Below are 24225 nucleotides of genomic sequence, written 5' to 3'. Positions count from 1 at the left end.
CTATATAATCTATAAGTTTATATTTTGTGCATAATTTTAAATTAAAAAAACTTGCAATTCAAAAAATTTATTAATGACATAGCTATTGATATTTAATTTTCTTGAAATTTTACAAGCATGGAGGATATAAGAAGAAGATATAATTCAATGGTGAATTTGTCAAAATTCACCTCTTACAAAAAAAAATATTGAATAAGTTTGTAGTCTAAATTTACAACCAATTTTGTAACTAAACTTTGCTTTAACAATAAACTTACAAATAAATAATGTACAGTCCTATAATATAAAAATTAATTATTAAATAAAAAATCTAACCTAAGAAGTAAGAAACCCAACCTATCAATCAGGAGTCTGGACCCATATCCAAAATCACAAAGTGTGTCTCAACCAAATAATGTTCAAAAAAGCCCAAATCAACGAAAGGTCCCAACGGTGCAAAACAAAACGACAAAGCTAAAACCTAAAACCAAAGCCGTAGAGAAAAAAAAAAAAAAAAAAAAAATTGGATCGGAAAACGCAAGAAGCAACGACGAGGTGCGACTGCCAGAGATAGAGAGAGAGAGAGAAAGAGTCAGAGTCTCACCGCCGTGGTGGGTCGAAGGTCCTTGGATCGCCGGAAAGAATGCCAGGTTTTTCAACAGTTCTCCTTTTTTTTTGTGCTCTGCCGTGTCCGGCCGTGTCCGTGCCTTGCCCGGAATAAAAAAAAACGTTTTTTTTGGCTGGGTGCATATTCGACACGTTTGTATCCGTATCCGATTTTGCCGTGTACGTGTCGGACACGGGTACTTTGCCAATTTTGCCGTGTCCGTGCATTTAAATTTATTGTAGAATATGTATAGTAGCATGCTTTTTAGGATTGTAGGCTAATTAAGTTGTTGATGTGGATAATAATGCGGGAATTGATGCTTTGTTGAGCTTGAAATTTTTTTTTTTTTTTTTCAAAAATGCTAGTGCTAAGAACATTTTTACAAAATTTTTACAAACGATTGATGTGGTGAGTGGTTGTTAGTAAGCGAAAAAGTGTTATAAGTGATGGGTCCGAATTAGAATCAGTAAAAATTTGTCATTGCAATAGTTGGTGGCTGTACTATTACTTTTTTTTTTGTTTTTGTTTGGGGGTTAATTTCTGCTTTTGGCATGGTTCAGGATGGCAATATATGATTGGGCTTGCCGGGGTGTCTAGATGTCTATAAGGATCTTGAGAGCACAAAGGTTTCATTTTGTTGAAGATGTCTTTAAGTTCGAATAATACACAATTAACTGAGGTTGAGAATCATGGTGGCCGTCGTAATGATTCTTGTGATAATGAGTGTAATGAAAGTTGTTTGAGAAATGAGGAGGATGAGGGAGTGGGGGAGGAGGAAGATGAGGAGGATGAGGATGAAGATGTGGATTTCAACCCGTTTCTAAAGGAAGCCCTTTCACCGGAAGCTTCTTCGAGCTTGAGCTCTGAAATTGATGGTTTGGATGGTGATGTTGTTGACAGTGGGGGAAAGACTTTTGATAATAGTGTGGGAGTTAATTTGTCGAAGCCAAGTAGTGCAGTGCAAAACTCGGCTGTTGGAGACTCTGAGCATGGCGAGGAGGAAAGTGTGATGCAAGCTTCGGTGTCTCCTGAAGGAGTGTGTGAGAAGGAATTGAAAATTTCTGTTTCCAGAAATCCTAAGAAGAGAAAATCTTGCTCAATCTCTCAGCCAAAAACTGATACTGTTCAAACAAAGGACAATGGCAGTGAAAGTGATTATATTGATGTTTTGGTAGGACAGTTAAGTAATTCAACACAATCCCAGATGCCCATAGTAGACTTAGAGAATGAGGATGCTATCTGCAAACGTACTAGGGCTCGTTATTCCCTTGCTAGTTTTACACTCGATGAGCTTGAGACTTTTCTTCAAGAAACTGATGATGATGATGACCTTCCAAATGTTGACGATGAAAAAGAATACAGGAAGTTTCTTGCAGCCGTTTTAAATGGTGGAGATGGTGATGGTCAGTCAAATCAAGAGAATGAAAATGTTGATGATGAAGATGAAGATAATGATGCTGATTTTGAGATAGAACTTCAAGAGTTGCTTGAGAGTGATGTTGATGAAAGTCCTAGAGATAAAACCAGAAAGGAGTTCGGGGGAGCTGGGCGGCGGCCAGAGACTAGGCAGAACAGGTGCCAAAAGAATTCTGCCCAATATAAAAAGAAGCTTTCAGGACAGGCTAAGAGGCCATTACGTCCCCTCTTGCCAGTTTTGCCAAATGGACCAACTGCAGTCTTCCCTACTAATTGTGGGAAAACTTTGATGCCTCTTTCGTGCACAGCAGAGGATGGTTCTATAAATGGATTTTCACTCCATCAAATAGGCCAGTTACATTGTTTGATACATGAACATGTGCAACTTCTCATTCAAGTATTTTCTCTGAGTGTTCTTGACCCTACTCGGCAACAAATTGCTTCCCAGGTTCGGGGACTGATTTTTGAGATGCTTCAAAAACGCAATGAAGTATTAGCCTGGAGAAGTGTCCCATATCCTAGTATTTGCTTTAACCCTCCATATGTTTGCTCCTCAGTGCCAGATGAACATCCCAAAGTGGCCCCAGCACAATCCACCTTAGAGTCATGTCCTCCATTTAATGCACAAAGTGTATGCTATCCTGTAAATAACCAGATGTTGGCTTCTCAAAACATGTCTCCTTCTAAAGGAAGATGTGTACGGGTTTTCAATGAGCAAGTGGGTTCTTACCAAAACATCGAGGACTCTTTAATGAGCAAGTGGGTGCCTTCGACAAATGATCTGGTACTGTCCATCTTGGATGTGGCTCCACTCAATTTAGTTGGGAGATATATGGATGATGTTTATACTGGTATGTTATGTGGAAGCTTTCAAGTGTTTTTCATGCTTTTACAGTCATTTGCTTGTTCAGAAGTTTAACCTTTATATGCTTTGCCATTGGTATGAAATTCTTTCCACAGCTGTTCAGGACTATCGGCATTGTCCTGTGAAATCTAGTAGTGATGCTCCCTTTGAAAGAGAACCACTGTTTCCCCTTCCTTCTTTCCCGTTGTATGCTGAAGCTAATTCTGAAGTTTTAAGGGGACCCATTACCTCTGCTGTTAACATGGTTTCATCTGCACCCAGTCAACAACTGCCTAAAAAAACAATGGCTGCTGCACTTGTAGAAAGCACCAAGAAGCAATCAGTTGCTTTAGTTCCCAAGGAAATTGTAAAGTTAGCTCAGAGATTTTTTCCTCTCTTCAATCCTTCATTATTTCCACATAAGCCACCCCCTGCAGCTGTTGTAAGTCGGGTGCTTTTCACCGATGCAGAGGATGAGTGAGTTGCATGCTTTCTTCTCTGTTTGGTAGATGACTGTTTGAATGTTTTATTGCAGAATTGGGGGCTTTACTTGATATTGATTACCCACTATTTTCAGTTTTAGAATACTTTCATTTCAAGGTGCATTGCTTTTCGTAGTTATACTTTTGTCATGGTATAAGAGAAAGACCCATGAAATTTAAATGTAGAAATCATTTGACGTTACATGCTATCAACTCCATGATTTTCATCAAAATGTTTCTTTTTTTTTTTATAAGTAACAAAAAAAATATATATATATATATATACACACACACATATATTTTGTTACTTATAAAAAAAAAAGAAACATTTTGATGAAAATCATGGAGTTGATAGCATGTTAGGAATTCGGATTCATTTTTTAGAATATAACATCTTAAATAAATAATTAAAATAAAAATCTTAGGATTGCTTTCTAACAGGAATCTCTTCTATGATTTGCAATTTTTGCAATCCTTAATGCCTTATTCACCTATTAGAATAGGTATATTGTTTGATACACTGGGAGATGAAATCATATCTAAAAGAAGCTTTTGCTGCATAGTGAATTTTACCAGGTCTGACTAATGATGGAACAGTAGCTTTAAGATCTCCATACATGATTAAAGTTATTTCAAGTATACAAGTATGTAACTAAATAATAGTTTTTTTTTTTTCATTTTAGTTCCTAGGTGGATCCTTTTTTTTTTTGATAGGTTCCTAGGTAGGGCCTTTTTAATTTCTGTATATTTTTTTAATGGAAATTTCTGTAGTTGATGATGGTGTTACACGTTAAACTTTATGTTGCACGATTGTTTCCTGTATGTACTTCCATGTGCCATGGTCATAGTAATCTAATATCTATAATAACCTTATAAGGCAGGCTTGTGAAGTTTCACATGTTTTATATTGGGAATCAATGCAGGCTATTAGCACTGGGGTTGATGGAATACAATACAGATTGGAAGGCTATTCAACAACGCTTTCTTCCATGCAAAACGAAGCATCAGGTAATTCTAGACTATGAATTCCTATGATGCACAGGTACGGATATGAGTATGGGTATGGGTATGGGTATGATACGGGTATGGGTACGGGGATACAACATTTTTTGAAAAACTAGGGTACGATACGTCAAGGATACGTGTATTAATAACTTATTAAGAATTTATATTATATATTGTTAAGTATGTATCAATTTAAAAGCAATAATGATAATAAAGTGAATCCATGGATTAAATGATGTTTAGAAAACAAACCAAGATCAAAAGAGTAAATAATAGATAACTAGGTAAGTGTTCAACATTGAAACCAATTATAAAACATAAAAATTCTTACAAGTTTGGGCTATCCCTCATTATCGGGGGTTGGATTAGAACGATATCCAATTCATATCATGTGTGTGTCCTAGATGTTTGGTTTTTTTTTTTTTTTAAATGACTGGGTATGTATCTTAGAGGTATCTGGTATGATACCAGTATGAGACGTATTGGAAGCGGGTACATGAGCAAAAGTGGAGTATCTGTGCATCCTAGATGAATTCTAAACAAAGAATTTTTCTGGTAATCATTGTTTAGACAGAATTCTGAGCTTGCTTAGACATTTGTGTTTCTATTCCTCCTGCTCTTTCTGCAATGGAGGGAAGGAGCTATTAATGGCAAAGGACATAATTTTTTTTTTGGTTTTCTTGTCTTCAAACTTCTAAGGGCTTGAAGCTCTATTATATCAGTCAAAAGATGAAAGGAAATTAGTTACCTTTTTTTTCATTGATAAGCTACACTTGCACCTAGTTGTTAATAAACCAATGACTTCACCCTCCACCCATTCTTGTGGAAGGAGGAAGTACCATTTGAGCCAAATCTCATTGGCAGGAAACTAGATGCGCTGCAAGACTCAATTATTGTTTTCTTGATGGCTATTTTAATGTGTTTTGTGAGTGTATTATGTCCCACAAAATTCTCAACTAAAAATAAAATAAATAATCTGAAATGTTATCCCTATCTTAAAAACCTGAAATCTGATTCGCATCTGAAAAATATTTTTATTTTTATTTTTTAAAATTTTATATATTTATATATATTCAAACAACAATAAAATCAGAAGCAATAAATTCTGAAATAATTTTGGTTGTGTTCCCTGAATCAGAGGGGCTGTGCCAGGTATCCTTTTAAAAAGTCCCATTTCCCCTTGGGGGCTTCTCACAATTCCCCTTCAATTTGGAATACAATTTTGGAAAATATTGAGTGGAAATTAACTGGGTGGAAGAAGTTGTACCTGTCTAAGGGGGGTCGATTGATGTTACTCAAGAGTATGCTTTCTAGTCTTTTGACTTACTTTCTATCGTTATTCACAATTCCTACTCATGTGGCTAATAAAATTGAAAAGTTGCAAAGGGATTTCGTATGGGGAGATAGCAAGATTCATTTGGTAGGATGGGATAAAGTTTGTGCGCCTATAGCCAATGGTGGCTTAGGGATAACGAAACTCACTACCTTTAATAAGGCTTTATTGGGGAAATGGTTGTGGCGGTTTGGGAAGGAAGAGGGTCAGTTATGGAGGCGGGTAGTAGCTTCAAAATATGGGGAAGATTGGGGGGGATGGACCTCAAAGCTGGGTAGGGGAGCTCATGGGTGTGGTTTGTGGAGAAGTATTCGCATGAGTTGGGAGGATTTCAGCAAAAATTGTCAGTTTGTGGTTGGGTTGGGGAATAGGCTGAGGTTTTGGCAGGATGGGTGGTATGGGGATTAACCTTTTCAATTGGCTTTTCCAAGGCTATATGGTATTGCCATTGATAAGGAGGCTTCTGTTGAAGCTTCTTTGCCTAGGCAGGGGGCGAAGGATAGAAGATTTTGGAATGTTCGTTTTAGCAGATTTTTTAATGATTGGGAGATGGACGAAGGGCTGCAGTTTCTTCGTATATTGGGTGCTATAACCCCTCCTATGGATGTTGGAGCCCGGATGAGATGGAAATTGAAGCCTAATGGGGCTTTTGACATCCAGTCGTATTATAACAAATTAAGAAATTCTTCTTCAACTATCTTTCCTTGGAAAGCTATTTGGAGAGTAAAGGCCCCTAGGCGAGTTTTTTTTTTTGTTTGGTGTGTAGCTTGGAATAAGATCCTAACGGGAGACAATCTGAGATTGAGGAGATTGGATTTTGTGGATTGGTGCATTATGTGCCGTCATTGTGGAGAGACGGTAGACCACTTACTTCTTCATTGTGAGATGGCCTATCGGTTATGGAGCTTTGTTTTTATAACTTTTGGCTTGGCTTGGCTTGGGTTATGCCTAGATCGATTCTAGACTTGCTTTTTGGATGGTGGAATTGGCTGGGGAAGCATTCGTCTCAGATCTGGAATTTAGTCCCGTTGTGCATCCTATGGTGTATTTGGAAGGAGCGGAATCGGAGGACTTTTGAGGATTTGGATAGCTCTAGTGATTAGTTGCTTGCTTCTTTTAGTGGAATTCTTTTTGATTGGTCTCAGGCGTGGGGACTCACGTCTAGTGATTCCCTCCCTTCTTTTCTTTACTCCCTTTTCCTCTTGTAATTTCTTTGTTGTTTGGTTTTCTCTTTTGTTTCTCTTTGTTTTCTTCTTCTTGTATTTTCTGGGTTGCCTTGTGTTTTTCAGGCATAGAGTAGCCTTTCGTATATATATCATTCTTACTTATCAAAAAAAAAAAAAAAGTCCCATTTCCAATCCTAGCTCTTTGGTCAACGAGTTTTACCATATGTGAGTTTTTCTTACCTATGAGCGTTTGTGTATTCAATATCCTCTCTCTCTGAGGAAAGAAATTGTTTTACAGTACTACTTCTTAAGGATTAAAAAAGAAAAAAAACTTGATAAGAGATTAATATAGTCAATTAATTTTTTGGTCATTATGTAAATTGTTGAATAAAGATTGCAGTTGGTTTTAGAGTTTCATGATCATGATGTTAGGGAGTTATAGCATTTGTTAGTTCGTTTAAGTTCTGAAGGTTAGTGTCATGTTTGTTTGAGATGTGTTGTAGTTCATCAACATAATTGTCATGATTAAGCAATAGTGGACTATTTTAATTGACATGTACCACTTTTGTTGCAGATTTTTGTTAGGCAAAAGAATCGTTGCTCTTCTAAAGCGCCAGAAAATCCCATAAAGGTATCTCAACAGTCTTGAGCACAAACAAGATAAATTTTAAATTATCTTGATCTCATCTTAGCTCATCCTAATTGATAGTCATTTTAAGCTATTTTTTTAATTGGCAAGTTATACATGCACCCAATGGGTCTTGGCCCCATGATCTTACCCTCCACACAGAACTTATAAGTGGTGGGGCTATAACATTTTTGTTTTAATTGTATAAAACAATGCTGCTAATTTGTGGCTTCATCTTTATCTATCTCCAAAATTTATCGTTCTTGGTCTAATTTTTTTGATCAGTAATAATAGTTTTATTGAAAATAAAAATTCTCTATGGTCATGATGGTGAACACAAAGTATCTTAAAACGTTGCAAGAAGATTAAGTGGAAGATCCAAAAGAGTGGATATGCATTCTTTGACTACTCAACTAAACATCTCATCACCTTGATGGTTGAGAAAAATTTATGTTATTAGGATGTTTGAATATTTTAAATGGTGATTCATTGGTCTTATATCAGTTCAGGAGGTGGTCTCTAGTTAGATTGTTTTGATAGATAAACAAGTATGCCATTTGGGTTATGTCCTCCTTCTGTTCATCAGTAAACTTTTAATGTAGTTGTTTACTACTTCATGCAGGCAGTTCGGAAAATGAAAACCTCTCCGTTGACTGTGGAAGAGATAACATGTATTCAGGAGGTAAATTCAACCTAGAGATTTTTGAATTTATTATTTTTCTTAAGAGGATTTCTGTTTGATTGATAGCTGTGTGATTTACTATCTGATACAAATATCCCAGGGACTTAAGGCTTATAAATTAGATTGGATGTCTGTGTGGCGATTTGTTGTCCCACATAGAGATCCATCCTTACTACCTCGGCAGTGGCGTGTTGCCTTTGGAACTCAGAGGTCATATAAGCAGGATGCAGAAAAAAAGGAGAGGCGGCGGTTGTATGAGTCAAGACGAAGAAAGAACAAAACTGCAGATTTGGCAAGTTGGCAAACTGCATCTGAAAAGGAGGTTTGTTACCTTTGATCTAGAAAACCACATTGAAATTTAATTATTCATATCTTCCCATTGCTTCTATACAATATTCTAATTAGTTTTTTATGGATCAGATAACTTTGTCTGAATTGCTGATAATAATTAAAACATGCACGCACAGCCGCAGACTATGTCTCATCAAAATTTGTGGTTACTAGTTGGCCTCTGCTTTGAGTCACTTAGTGCAATCTTTGTTCATCACCTATTAAGCTTTCAAGTGTAATGGTAATGTTGAATGGAATGGGAAATATGGTCCATAAATGATTGAATTAGAAAAAACAGAAACCATGAATTTACTTGCTAATATAATGCTTACTTGTAACCTTGTTAATGTGTAAATGTGTTTGTACTTGTATCTTGCGCTGAGCGCACCTCAGCATTACTCGTTTTCGTTGAGGTAGAACTGTAGAAGAGTTTGGTCTCAGACTGGGCTTGGCTCATAAACCTTACTATAAAGCTTAGCTTCATCTCGCCAATGATAATTTAACTCTGTACAGTTGTACTTGCTACAGGATGATCAGGCTGAAAATGCTGGAGGAGATAATAAAAGTGGAGATGAGAGCACAGATAATGCAGGGGAAGGTTATGTTCACCAGGCGTTTTTAGCAGATTGGAGGCCGGATGGCTTCAGCCTCAATTCTTCTGCACTTCCTTGCTCAAATGTAAAAGACAATCCTGGGAATACACTATCACAAGAGGGTACTCATATGAGGGAACAGCAAATTTATGATGGCTCTAGAGAGGCTCAACTCCAGACTGGTATCATGCACAAGTTTTCACCTTCCTCACAGTGTACCCAGCTCCCTTATATTGCATCTCAGTTTGCTAGTGCTAGAAATGGTACATCTAATATCATGGAGCCAAATCATCCAGCTTCTGGACTGACGTCAAATAACAGAAAATCTCAATTCTGGTTTCGGCCTTATCGTGCTCGTAAAAAAAGTGGTGCTTCTAATTCTCACTTAGTGAAATTAGCGCCAGACTTGCCTCCTGTGAATCTTCCACCATCTGTTCGTGTAGTCTCTCAGACAGACTTCAAAGGCTTTCAGTTTGGAGCACCTACCAAGAAATCTGTGCCTGGAGGTGTTGGTAACTCTGGAATAGAAAATTTAGTTTCCGGAATTCCTCATGCTATGAATTTGGGAACCACCCATTTAGTAAAAACAGTACAGAAAAAAAATAGTCCACTGAAAGACAATGTTAGATATTCGCATATGGAAGAATCTGAAGTTGCTAAGAATAAATGTATTCCTGTGGAAAGACAGATTGATTCTGATCTTCAGATGCATCCTTTACTGTTCCAGTCCCCTGAAGATGGACATCTGCCCTATTACCCTTTGAACTGCAGCACTAGCACTTCTAGTTCTTTCAGTTTCTTTTCAGGAAATCAGCCTCAATTGAACCTAAATCTCTTCCATAATCCTCACCCAGAAAACTATGTTGAAGGTTTCAATAAATCTCTGAAGTCAAAGGAATCTACAGTATCTTCTGGCATTGACTTCCATCCACTGCTACAAAGAACTGATCAAGTATATACTGACTCAGCAAGTACTGAGAAAGCTTTTGATGCTGTCCAGACTGAGTCACTAGCAAGTCGTGGTCTGGCTACTAGTGCTAATCCAGCAAGTCCTATGGAGAAAGCTAATGAACTGGACTTAGAGATCCACCTAAGCTATACATCCAGAAATAAGAAAGGCATGGAAAATAGAGATGTGACTGCATGTAATCCAACTTTGTCAGTAGTGGCAGCATCACACTCTGGGTCTACAACGAAATCCCAAAACATCAATGGCCCACATTATGAGCAGGGTGATATTTGTCCCACAGTCAGTACTAAGCTTGTTTCAGGTGGACATGGATTGGCAATACCAAGTAATAACATCAGCAGATATCCCATGGATGATATAGGTGACCAGTCTCATCCAGAGATTGTGATGGAACAGGAAGAATTGAGCGACTCTGATGAAGAAATTGAAGAACATGTAGAGTTTGAGTGTGAGGAGATGGCTGATTCTGAAGGAGAGGATGGATCAGGCTGTGAACAAATTGCTGAGATTCATAATAAGGTGACTCAACTCTTTCTTATGTGAAATGAGAAGCATGCATCTTTTTTTGTTAAGTACTATTACCCCTCCAAATTCTATATATTTGCAGACTGAAACTCATTTTACATAAAATTTTGGGGTTCCAAGGTAAAGTTTGACCTTTTATATCTTGAAAACTTCATCATCATCCCTCACAGAAGAACTAAAACTATAGAATTTGCGTTCTCAAATTTTCTCTAGATGATTGGTTAAACTGGGTTTCCCATTTCAGACGTTTCAGCCATTTTGCTCTATCTTTGGTCCGTTTCTTCTTATAAAGTTGGCATAATCAGTTGAAAACAAAATAATTTCTATTGAAGTACTCGCTATTTATTAATCTTTAGTATGACTCTTCTGATTGAATAATTGTATATGATTGAATCCTGCTTTGGATAATTTGCATAGCTATAATAATGAACTAGGATGATTCAGTTTTCATGTTAGGCAAAGATTCAAATCTAAGACAGCTAATCCAGCCCCAGCCATTCTTTCACTACTTAATCCAATACCCCAGGTGCCTCTTAAAATACACACACACACACACACACACACACATATATATGGAGCTCACTCTAATGATGCTGCTTTTAATTGGCTGAGATAAATCAAATGCACCTTGTGTTTTGATTTTTGATATTGCAAATGTGCTCTCCCTCCTTTTCTAGGACTTCTATATTCTATCTTGGCCTAAAGCATATCATAGTGTTATGAACACTAAGTTAAGTGGCTTTACTAATTTACTTTACAAATTTTATTTATGCCATGTCAACATTGTTCTGGTCTCTATAGTTTTTGCTATCTCACCATCTCTCTCTCTCTCTTCTTTTCTGTGAACTTCATTTATTTTTGTTCTGGGAGAGTAGCTAATTATTCCTGGATTTTTCTATTTTGTCTCCTGTTAATAGGAGGGCCAGAATATTGCTTTGGAAAATCTAGCAACAGGTGCAGCTAGTAATGATACACAATGCGAACCAAGGACCCATTGTCATCCTCAAGGCGATGTTCATATCCTTGGAAAGGACATCACTCCTTCCCTTGAGTTGGGTTTGTCTAATCAAGGGATGGATGATTCAAGTAATTTTTCATGGTTGAGTTTAGATTCATGTGCACCAGATCGTCTTTTGAGCACAAAGCCTAGTCATGAAGAAAGTATAACTGGTGAAGGTCCTGTGTCCAAAAATTTATCTTCACTTCGTCCCAACAGATCTTGCAAGAAGAAAAAAACAAGCAACACAGATGTTACAGTGCAGAAACATGCTGTGGTCATGGCAAAACAGCTCAGCCTTGGTCCTCTGGCTACTCCCACAATGAAAAAACCAAGGAAGCGTGCATGCAGATCTAATACAAGTTTGAACATAGGATTGACTTTTGAAAGCTCCAGTGGTGATGGTAAAGATAGACTTGGTTGATTGCTGATCTGTCCATACTAACCAGGGTTGGTTGTACTTCCTCGGATTTCAGCACCCAAGAGGTGTCAGAGTGGAAGTAGAGAGGTGAGGAAATTTGATCTTCATGGAGTAGTCTTCCCCAACACTTGAATTAGGGGATTCTGGTGATTCAAACATCTGCATACAAGGCTAGGATGAAGGTCTCCGTCTGTTTGGTGAATATTTTTGTGAATTGAATGAGAAACAGCAGGAGTGATTCGGGGAAGCTGGGGTAATATGCTCTAGGTATTCATTTCACATGGGCAGTTAATCCATTGGTTTATGTAATAATATCAGTCAGTTTGTTTTGATAGGTTTGTGTACAGACATTTTGCTTGTATATTCTCCATTGATCTCTCATTTTGGGGTTAGAATGAGAGGAGCTGTTTTTGCTAACATAGTGTAGTTTCACGGAATAGCAGAAACTGTTTATAAGTAGTAACAATCAGAGAAAATTTCACAGTTCTACTAACAGGTTATAGTTTCTTTTGGCGTGGAGTCTTGGTGAATTAGAGATGAACTTTGCCTTTGACCATTTGTTTTCAAGCTGCACTTTTTTACATTCTTGGCCTTTGTAATCAGCCTTCAATCACCCATAATGCAGGCTAGAGCTCATGGTTGTTCATGTTTGGTGTTTTTAAGGGGAAGTATTTGCATGGTCCTATGAATTGATATTTACCTAATGATACTTTTAAGATTTATGGCCATGGGTATATAGACTTGAGAATTTTAATGCACGAGAAAACGTCTACTATGGCCTACAGAATAAATAACATAGAATTTCGGAATGCATAATAATCGTAAGGCTAACACCACAAGCATATATGTAATTAGCTCCCCCTTTACCCATAACACTTGACACTGTTTGAAAGTTCTCAACTTCAAGTCCCTAGCTTCTTTCCAACGGTTTGTCTTAACTACACGAGTCTCGCAGTGACTACATTATGACAATTATATGCGCGAATGAGTATATAGATAGCCATGCACGAATGAGTATAGATAGCCATTTGTAGATAAATAGAAGCCATGGATGGAGAAGGAAGCATGTGTAAGGAATTTTTCAAATATATTGTTTCGAATAAAATCAAGTAACACAAATTTTCACACATCTTACTGAATTGGTAGGATTTAAGTAGTGAAAATTAAAAGTAATTTTAGTAGTGGATTTATGTGAAAGTGATTGTACACTATATATATGTTATTGAAGTGTCAAAGAAGTCAACAAAAGAGGCTTTTGAAAAATATCGCCACATATTGGCTCTTGTGTTTTAGTAGGACAAAAAGAAACATCATGGAGTGTCAAAGGAGCTAGAGAAGTCAACAGCAGAATCATTGGTAGTATTAGTAAAAACATCAAGTAAAAACTTTAACCTTAAATGAACATTGTAGCAGATGTAGCCATTGTGCAGGCCAGACAGGCAATGGGTCAATTTCCATTATGCTCCTAGATTAGGAGTATTTTCTTCATCATATTTTTCATCATGTCCAAACCAATCTTTTGGGTAAGGTTGGGGATATGGGTAGTAAGGACTTTCTGCGACAGAACCTTCTTCATTAGAGTTTCTGTTAGCGGCCTCTTTTTCTTCTTTGATCTTTTTCTCAAGAAGAGCATACAAAGCTTCCTTACTCATATCATCATATGAAGAAGTTTCCTTACGGATTTTGGAAGATGAAGTAGATGGTGTAGAATGAACATGAGCCAGAGGCTTAGGAGACAATCTTTTGTAAACATTATCCATGATTTGTGGAACATAACCAAACTTATCCCACCATTTAACATACCAATGTCTAGTAAGAATATCATCTCTCTCTCTCTCTCTCTCTCTCTCTCTCTCTCTCTCTCTCTCTCTCTCTCTCTCTCTATATATATATATATATATATATATAAATTGGGAGGGGGCAAAAGTTGTATGAAAATTGTTAGTCTATTGGACTTGGACTGTTTTTTAATTTTTTTTAGCTGGTCATTCTAACCCCTAGCTTTTTGCCTATGCTCACGTGAGAAAGATTTACACAGCCATTATACAAAATAATTAATCCAATTAGTAGTCCTAATTTACACAACATGCAATAGTATGAGGAGAAATACCGAAGCCTATGATACTCACAAAACCAATTGAGAAAATGGCTTGATGTATGATGAGCCAAAATGATATTAAAGTTATTATTATTATTATTATGTACTTTGAAAAAAAGTACAATTTTAAACCACAACCCCAAACCAAATAATGTGGTCACTACCGAGCACATGTAGATCTAGTGTAGTGAGTTATATTGTACTAATATTTTGGCCTAAAAAAACCATTTACCCTAAAAATGTGTACTTTTTTATCATCCAACTTTTTATATATTGAACTTACTCTATAAGTGAATATTTAATATTGAGGGTGTAAAATTTTGGCATAGTTATTTAATGAATCTACTCTGGATTTCTCTATTCCATATGACTTTTGATGAACAAATTAAATGCTAAATTGCTAATATGAACCTCTCTATGCCATATGTGGAGTCCATTTGGATCAAACCATGTTATTTTCATCAAATATTACCATGTAATGTTCATTGAAAGTAAAAATGACTGTCAGTTAGGCTCCTTAAAAAAAAAAAAAAATTCTATTATCCTCTTGTACCATCTCCCAACTTCTTCGTAGTTTTGACATAATAAAATCTATCATTACTTCCCTCAAGTTCAACTATCATGTCGATTCTCATGAACAAGAACAAGGATTCCCTTAAGATGAATGTTTATCATCATAGTTAGTTAATAATTAATAACAATTGTAGATTTTCCTGACATGAAAAAAAATAAAACAATAATATCGTAAATATAAAATAGAAAAACAGTATGTGTATAGCACGAGTACAATATGTTTATATTTTAAATTTTGAAACAAAAATATTGAAACATTTCCATATAAGTTTTTGGAGACATTTCAAAAAAAAAAAAAAAATTGGAGATAAATACAATGAAAAGAATGTAAATATAATAATAGATAAAAGGATTGCTTTCTTTCAGTTAGCTTGAGTTCTAATATAAAGGAACACTCCTCACTTCAGCTCAGGCTTATAAGTGAGAAAGTGGGGAGGTCTCTTTGCGATGTGGGACAAAAGAAAGTTTCCAGGGAATACGCAATAAGTTTTCCTGGAGTAAAAAAATTGCCCACACATCTGTCATGCAGAATATTAGTTATATTAAAAGTTGTGACATTTTATGTGTTACTTTTTTTTATAAGACATTTTATGTGTTACTAGAATTACTGTTGGCAAGAGATTTCAAACCAAGGTTTTAAAAATTGGACTGGATTGGCTGGTTTGATCGGTTCAATTGGAAACCAGATGACAGTTCGGTTCAGTACAAATTGAGATTAACCGGTAAAAATCGGCCAAAAATCGGGAACCTGCCTCCAGTCCAATTTTTAAAACCCAATATCTTATGGATATCATGATGCCATAAGAACAACTAAGAGCCCGTTTGGGATGTTATGCAAGTTTCAGCTTATTTGAGTTATTAGGTTCTTTTTGTACTATTCATGAGTCCTATTGTACTATTCAACTAACTTTTAACCTTTTTTTTTTTTCGTTTTCAGTAAAATGTTTTCATTTTCAGCAATGGTTTGACAAATTGAATGGGTCAAATAATTGAAAAAGGGACTGGTTCCCGGTTTAACTTGGTTCTTGACCAGTTTTTCTCGATTTTGACCATTTTTTTGGTTTTGACCTGATCGATTCTAGGTTCAGATCTCAATTGAACCGGCTGATCTAATTTGGTTTTTAAAATAGTAGTTTCAGCTAATTAAATTGTTTCCAAATAGATCCTAAAGATACCCTCTCGCTACAAAAGGCTGCATACACTTTAAATAATAATGAGATATTAGAAGAATTCTAGAAACGTAAAAAATAATAATAATAATCATAACTTTCTGATAAGAAATAACTCCAAAAAGAGATATGCATGTAAATAAGGTGAGAGGTGAGATGGTACTCATTCATTGGTGGTGTAGGATAGCACATGAACCCCATTGGCTGGATGAGATGACTTTTTATTTTATTTTTTTGTGGTAAATATCTGGATGAGATGACATTCATTTATATCTACCAAACCTGGTTGGTTCTTTTATTTAAATAATATAGCTGCTACTTTGTCATTTCCTTCGTGGTCCTGCACAACCAAATCAATAACGTACGGAAAAAATTTATGAAAATTATGATGCAAATTTGCTGAAGAACTAATGGATTTATCATCAAGACCACGTGGCGAGTCCTAAAGCCACTAGAAAGTCACAAGAATCATGAAATAGATGTAAAATAAAATATGGGGTAGGGGAGATATATCCATGAAAATAATTCAAAATAATTATAATGCCAAAATAATCTGGATAACTATGGCGGCAGTGCCGACCAACTTGATTATATGATAAACAGTAACTTACAATCCGACCGGGCCAAACTTGGCTATATATATATATATTAAGAGATAATAACACTGTACTGCTAACCTCGCAACTTAAACCCTTTTCTCCTAGACCCCAAGCATTTTGTATATGGGGAGGTGTCAATTCAGTTACAAGGCCTTTGGCTACATTTATATAGTCTTAAATGTTCATTAGATACTAATTTTTGTGATTCTCAACTGCTTTCAGTTGCAACAAAGCAAATCTTTGGTTCATTTTTAGATGCATCATGCAGTTGGTGATTATAAAACAGCTGAGTTAAACAATGGTAAGTGGGCATAAGCTCTGAAACCTGTTAGAAGGTGCTCATTAATGCCAAAGCTAGAACAAGAAATTGTGTTTATAATGCTTTGGTGAAAGATCTATTGGAATGGGTCAAGAGGGTATTTTGTAGCATTCAATAAGGAAGTTAATAGTGAAATGCTTCAAGCCCTACCAAATTGCTTTATTATACCCTTCTATTTCTATGAGAAATTTTTGAACATGTGATTTAAAATTTTTATTTGATAAATTAAGGTGGAAATTCAATGTTTGTGCCTTTTGTCTAGCACTCCTATTTGTGCATTTTGGATAAAATAATGTTAGAGATACAAATTTTTTTTAAAAAAGAATTTACAAATTACTGATATAGTGAGTGATTATTGATAAATAAAAAGTGATGTTAGTAGTGAGTCTAGATGAAAACCATTAAAAAATTGACTATAACAATAGTTTATAAAAATATTGCAATATAGTTTGTGACCGTAGTATTACTCTTCTGTATATACCATACAACAAGACAAATCAGTCAAAATTTTCAAATCCGTTTGCCTATGTGGCAGTTTGAGCTATAGCTATGGGAATAATAAGATTTTGCCTGAATGCCTATCTTTCTTCTAATTTCATCTCTAAGTTTGCTCCCCACATTAAACAGTAAAATTTCTTCTCCAAAAAAAAAAACATTAAATGGTAAAATTTGATTTTTGTCCAGGTCTATAAGTGACATGATTTGGATAACGACTTTAAGCTAAAGAACCTATTATTTTTGTTCTCTTCCACCCAAAAAACAGGGGTAAAAAAAAAAAAAAAGAGTATAATTAAGGACCAAACTATATTTCCTTCTCTAAAGAACAAGAATTGAATTATGTGCCTCAGCAATAAGATTTAAGACAATTCGTTGTTGTTTTTTTTTTTATAATTATTTTTATAATTCAATAGTTACAATGGAAAGGAAATTTGAACTCTAGACATTTTTGTTAGAAACACCAAAAAATGGCAGTTGAGTTAATAACTCTTTATAAACACATTTTATTATGAACAAATAAATAAGAGGAATTGTAAGTTCTAATTTACTAAAATGATGAAGTTTCTACTCATCAAATAAAGGACTTAAGTTTGAGTCACAAGCAATTCTCAAGGAAAATGAAAGGTTTGAATCCATAAGCTTAACATATAAAATAAATAAACCAACAAATAAATAAAAGAGAAGAAATAACAAACCAAAATCATAAAAATAAGATTATGTTATATTCTATTCGATGATTCTTATCTTATTGTTCTCTAAAATATTACATATTTGCATGCAAGAGAACGTAAATAATTTTGGGTCATTAGTTTGATGCTGATCCACCCACAATTGCTGATGCACTTTTCACTTGTGAATTGTGATAATCAAAAAACACCCACAGCCACCATTTTCCAAACAAAATAATGTGGGCCACTTGACTGGTTATGGGGGCCCATATCATTAGAAGGGTCTTGGAGGTGGACTCTGGTTTTGTTATAATTTGGAGCCTATTTCTAAAAGGTGTTGGCTCTATATTAGCTTGGAGCTAAAGGCTCAAGGCCTGTTTGGTATATGTATTTAAAAGTTAAAAATAGTTGTTTGAAAATATTTGTGAAAATATGTGTAAGTGAAAAAGTGTGTAAAAATGCATGAAATGCTGTTTAAAAACTAAAAATAGTTGTTTGAAAACAACCACCAAACACCCCCTCATTTTCCCTTTCTCAACAACTGCGTTTGGGCTACTTTAACCGTCCTTAACTGTAGGATATGTCCTACCCTAACATAACAATGCCTCAATTATTGCAGAAAAAGCCATGTTTCTTGTTCTGTTGACCATGACTTATAAGATCCCATTACAGGATTTAGAAAAATAGTTTTTATTTTTATTTTTATTTTTATATATATATGAAGTTTAGTTTTCTTCCCCATCTTTGTAAAGAACGTGAATAAGTGATGAATGTGAAAATAGTAAAAATAAAATAAAATAAGATAGAAAGACAACTTAACCAAGATAATAAATAAATAAATAAAAAGAAAGCAAGAAAATTGTGTTGAATTTACGTAGTTTGGCCATATCAGAAAGCTAGTAACTATATCTTTTTTAATAAGATTAGACTATAAGACTATTAGTATAATGCAAACTTATGGGACCAAAACAACAAAAAATGAAATTTAAAAGACAAGTGAGAATTGACTAAATCTAAAGAGTGTAATTTTCTCAGTGCTTTCGTATTCTATATTAGCTTGTTTGGACGCAATGTGAGGGAGAGGAGTAAAGCAAAGCTGACCAGAAATTGACTACAATTTCCATGATGTGTGGATGAAAAATTTTCCCTTCAACTTGCTTAATTCGACCTCTGCTCAGTTCGACCTATGCACGCCCTTAGTGTTGACATTGGCTTTATCACTAAACCATGAAAATAAGTTCACAGAAGGCATCAGGTTTTGCTTAGAAGTTAGATCAATTCCTTCCAAGAGAAAATGACTTGCCACGCCTTGTCCATTTCACCTGGTAGGTATAGATGTTTTCTTGGACAAAAGCACCCATTAAAGCTTTACGCAAATGAGGACCAATCAGTCAGTCACCACCTCGTTTATTTCACATGCATTTCAGTTATTTATTTTGTAGCTCATTCTGATGCTTGCTTTCATAGGTTAGAGTCCCATAATCTTTTTTTTATTTTTCCTTTCTTTTTCTTCTTGGGCTCTGTACAAGGATGGCCAATCCTATGCATAGGCGCTTTCATACCCTCTGTGGGCTTTTGCACCAATTCATGGGTTTCTTTGTTTGTCTGGGATTTTGGGCCTATTCAAGGCCCTAAGCCAATTGGGCTTACATGCCCTTTAAAATTTTGGGTAGCAACAATATTTTATAGGAGGACAACATTGGTATTCTGCTAAGATGTCCATTGTCCATTAGTTTTGACTGAAAATTGAAAGTAATGCCCTTTTAGTGTTTCATTCTCCCATTCATTCTTTCTCTATTTGCCTAGGGGAAAAACAAGAAGGAAATTATCAAGAAGGTAAATTATAGTGTTAATTTAATAAACGAAATCTTTATATCACATAAAGTTTCTTGTAAAAATTGATAAAATTTTCTTTGTACCAATAATATGAATCTCAATGAGAATGATACAAGATTGAAGAGCAAAAAATTGAAACTAATGGGTATGTGCTACAATGCCTTCATTGGATCGTTGGCACAATAGTTAACTATGACGCCCGCATGTATCACAAGAGAAAAGTGGCAAGGAATTATTTCATAGGTTAATTTGCCTATAAGAATCATGATTGTTTTACTTTAATACAATTTCTATATATGTGACACTAACTTCAGAAATGTGTATCCATTTATTCATGCCCACAAGCATAAAGGATAATTTTATCTAAAAGAAATTTCCATAGAGGATAATTTTTTCTCCATACATTACCTTCAACTATTTTTTATTAGTCTTTTTGTTTGATTCTAGTCTCTAAGAGATGCTAATTAGTTACTGCATATTGGATTCTGTTTGCAAGGAAATCTATTTCTTTTCTTGATTAAATTTATGTGAAAAAGGGGATTGTTTACAAACTGTTGAATAAATACTTCTTTGGCATTACATTAGCAAATATCTTTGAAAAGGGGATTGGTTTTTACTCCTAAGGATAAAAGAGCTTGTAACATGAGAGTGGATTTCATTTTTCTTGCTGCTAATTGAGAAGAAGCAAAATATTTTGTTTGACATGGTTTTTCATTTACCTTCTTTGTTACTATGACTGGCTTGAACAAAATTTGGAGTTCTCACCTTATAGTGATGGTAATTGTAGATCCTCTTCATGTTTTTATGTATGTCGTAGTTTGTCGTGCATGATAGAATTGAACTTTATTTCCCCTTATATATATTATGTGTTATTAAAAAAATTCTTTTGTTGGACTTTATTTCAACTGTTGCAAAAGTAACTAATTTGAGTAAGAATATTACATTTCAAATCAATTGTTTCTCATATAAATAGTTAAAATATCATCAAAATTTCATAATACTCAAATAATTAATGTACCACTTAAAATAATTAACATAACAAAATAAATATATTTATCTTAATAATAATTTTTTAATTACATAGAATAAATACTATAGTTGTGCATTAATTATATAAATATATATATATTTATTTATTTATTTATTACATGTCACTAAAAAAGGTTGAGAAATCTAAATAATTAACACTAATTTTTTATGGATTTTATGTCAATTATTATCAAAACAACTAAATATGAGGAAGAATGTCATATTATTATTATTATTATTATTCCAAATAAAAATAGTTTCTTATACAATTTTTTTAAAATCATATAAATTCCTCTAATATAAATAATTAATGCACAACTAGAGATAATTAATATATACACTTTGATAATGCAAAGAAAATCAGTAAGCTGGATACTTCGGACTTGAAAGGACTACTTGCTCTCTCGATGGCCTGAAAAAGAAAGAAAAGCGATCAAAGGTGACCGAGGTCGCCGGCCAAAAACCCTACAATGACAAAGTTAGTTTTTTCTCTATATTTTTGGAGTTCCAACTTTTTTGAGAAATGTAAAAACGTACATTTGTTTTGTCTGAATGAATGTTTATATAACGTCTTAAGAACAGTTATCAAACTTGTAACCTCTCTTGGATTTGAGGAGGTGTGAGTGTGAGGGTTCAGAGATAATTTCCACAACTGCTTGGGAGTTACATATTTCTCACCTAACTGTTATTAGAAGTTATGCGTGTAATAAGGAGTTGTACTACATGCTCAGAAATTTTCCTAAGTGTCTAAGGTTCGTCCAGGGGTCCTCGTCCTAAGGACTTCTAGCCGAGTGTACCTTGCATCTAAGGGAGGTCTTTCCTTTATGGACGACCCTTTCCATGGACGAGATTCATGATGACCCTAGACGACATGGTGGGGTTCTTGTGAAACTTGACCACACAAAACCTCATCCAAACATCTTCCTGCATGGATGAGCTTCATGGACGAGGTTCTTACAACCTTCGATTGCTTGGTTATCCTGGACGACCTCCATGTACGATTATTGGAGTTTATCCCCCATCACACTTATTTAGTTGTCTAATTCAATGAACTAATATATACTTAGACATATAAATGTAAATTTTATTGAGATGGAAGTCTAAATAAAGAAAATCACAAGGAACGCGACACATGGTAAAAGTATATAGATTACTCTTTTTTTTTTTTTTATAGAAAAAAGTATATAGATTACTCTAATATAAATAAATAATGCACAACACAACTATAGATAATTAATATATGTTCTCCTGGATGAGGTCGTTGTTATATATATAATTAGATTTTATTATTCAAAAATACCAAAATTAGACTTATGATTTGTAATTAAGTTGAATTTTTATTTTGGTCCTTAACACTTGCTTTATGTTTCAAAATGGTTTATAAAGTTTTAAATGTATTAGAATAATTCATAAACTTTTGTTAATGTATTTGTCCTTACCTACAAGGATGGATGAAACAACCTAGGTGACTAACAGTGACATTAAGTTATTAATTTTGATGCCAATTGGGATGCCACTAATTAGCTTGTAGTTTATGATCCACAAAGACAGTTGGGTGAAATGACCCACAGTCATTTATTTGTACTAGAAAACCGTATTCGTTGTGGGCTAGATAACGTACACTTATAGAGCGTTAAATCTTACAATGGGAGAAAAACCTAAGAAGCTGATGGGTCATGGGTGGTTAATAAACCATGAGTGACTCAACCCATCTTTAATCATTAAAAATCTAACTTTTGAGATGAGTTCAAATTATATCTTGTGTAACTCTAAAAGAATTACACATTTTCTACACTATTGATTTTTACTAAATTTAACGGTGAAAAAAATACCCATATCAAATTATTATTACTCCTAGAAATTAGTAATAAATTACATTTACTTTCCAGCTTTTATCTTAAATAATAACAATAATAAATAAAAATCTCTCATCATCATATCTCTCTTCCTGAATCTTCATCTCTTTCTCATAAGCACAAATGGCTTCCCTCTCTCTAAAATAATAATAATGATAATAATGAATAGCAGCCGGTACCTATCCTAAGGCCATTCTTCGTCAAAGGCCCACAATCTTGAGAGACAGAATACAAATATACGCTAAGCATCCTTTCTTATAGTCTTTTGATGAATAGTAGTTTTATGGCCTTATAGTCGAGGCTAAGATATGGAGCCAATCTGAAAATCTATTGTTAGTACCTTGAATGAATCTATTGAGGTTAATGCGTTTGAAGTTAATTTGAAAATACAATTGAAGCATGACAATTGCAGAATGTGACATTAATAGTGGAGGTGGTTAGTTTGGTAATGTTTTGTTTCTTGTAATCTTTTTTAGTTTTTCTGTCCTTCAATGTCCTTTTTTTCCTCTGTGCAACACTAGTAGTACCAACTACCAAAAGACCCCAATCTCTCCATGGTTAATTCTTGTTCCAAAACTCATCTCCCATGGCTTGCTCTGCTGGGCATCAACAAAAACCTCCCTCCCTGCTTTCTCACCATTGGCGCAATCGCCACCACTACTTACCCCTTTTCATGGTCCCGAAATTTGTCAAGCAAGTCAAAGTTGATGGAAGCAGCTTATGAGACAAAGATTCAAAAAAAAATAAAAAATAAAAGAGAGATGAAGAAAAAGAGAACAAGGCAGGAGAGACTTTTTTTATATATTTATTTATTATTACTCTTTAAAAATAGTGGAGAGAATTAATGCAGTTAATCACTACTTTTTAGGACAATAAATGATATGGCTATTAGTGTTTTTCCTCCGTTAAATCTAATAAAAATCAATGGTATAGAAAATATGTAACTCTTTTAAAGATTTTTTATTTTGTTTATTTTTATTTTTATACAAGATAGAATTCCCCTCTAACCTAATCTAAGTGTATATATGTGTGAAACTCCCTCCTGAAGACTTGAATCCCGACCCTTACTCTCCATCGCACCAAGGTGTGCGGTGGTAACTCTTTTAGAGTCCAAATTTTCAGTCCAGCTCTTCCTGCTCCACTATATACTCTACAAATAAAAACATACCACATGCCTATCTAATTTATTAAATGCTAAATTTATGTCTTCTATTATTTCAATTACCTAAATATTATGGGGCTATTTATTTATTTATTTTAGGAAATTGAAATAATAGAAGGTATAAATTTAGCATTTAATAAATTAGATGGACATGTGACATGTTTTTATTTGTGGAGTATACAGTGGAGCAAGAAGAGTGTAATAGAAGATTTGAACTCACTCTTTTAAACTCTCTCTCTCTCTCTCTCTCTCTCTCTCTCTCTCTCTCTCTCTCTCTCTCTATATATATATATATATATATATCATTTCAAGTTACACCTAGTGTAACTCTACAAAAGTTACATCTTTTATATATATATATATATATATATATATATATATATATATATATATATATATAATTTCAAGTTACACCTGGTGTAACTCTACAAAAGTTACAT

General features: G+C 34.6%; 1 protein-coding gene across 3 annotated transcripts; it reads left to right on the top strand.

Moving 5' to 3' along the window:
* Positions 1–357: 357 nt before the first annotated feature.
* On the top strand, positions 358–12558 carry LOC142627958 (uncharacterized). 3 transcript variants are annotated; one of them, XM_075801861.1, is made up of 9 exons: positions 358–629; positions 1147–2853; positions 2963–3323; positions 4252–4336; positions 7407–7463; positions 8083–8142; positions 8243–8464; positions 8986–10554; positions 11478–12558. In XM_075801861.1, the coding sequence occupies exons 2-9, from the start codon at positions 1230–1232 to the stop codon at positions 11979–11981; spliced, it is 4482 nt and encodes a 1493-aa protein (XP_075657976.1). In that variant the 5' UTR covers positions 358–629; positions 1147–1229; the 3' UTR covers positions 11982–12558. The 3 variants fall into 3 exon arrangements, with proteins under 3 accessions (XP_075657976.1, XP_075657978.1, XP_075657977.1); XM_075801863.1 differs by having other exon boundaries at positions 359–629; positions 9001–10554; XM_075801862.1 differs by lacking the exon at positions 358–629 and adding an exon at positions 655–782.
* The last annotated feature ends 11667 nt before the right edge of the window (positions 12559–24225 follow it).

The sequence above is a fragment of the Castanea sativa genome, chromosome 3, assembly GCF_040712315.1.
Source record: "Castanea sativa cultivar Marrone di Chiusa Pesio chromosome 3, ASM4071231v1".
Taxonomy (NCBI): domain Eukaryota; kingdom Viridiplantae; phylum Streptophyta; class Magnoliopsida; order Fagales; family Fagaceae; genus Castanea; species Castanea sativa.
This window is presented reverse-complemented; position numbering and strand designations above follow the sequence as displayed.

Excerpts from the sequence above, each read along its gene's own strand:
- LOC142627958 (XM_075801861.1), top strand. The coding sequence starts at position 1,230 with ATGTCTTTAAGTTCGAATAATACACAATTAACTGAGGTTGAGAATCAT. Across the intron at positions 3,324-4,251 it reads TTCACCGATGCAGAGGATGA|GCTATTAGCACTGGGGTTGA; the intron begins GTGAGTTGCATG and ends GAATCAATGCAG. Across the intron at positions 8,143-8,242 it reads AGATAACATGTATTCAGGAG|GGACTTAAGGCTTATAAATT; the intron begins GTAAATTCAACC and ends CAAATATCCCAG.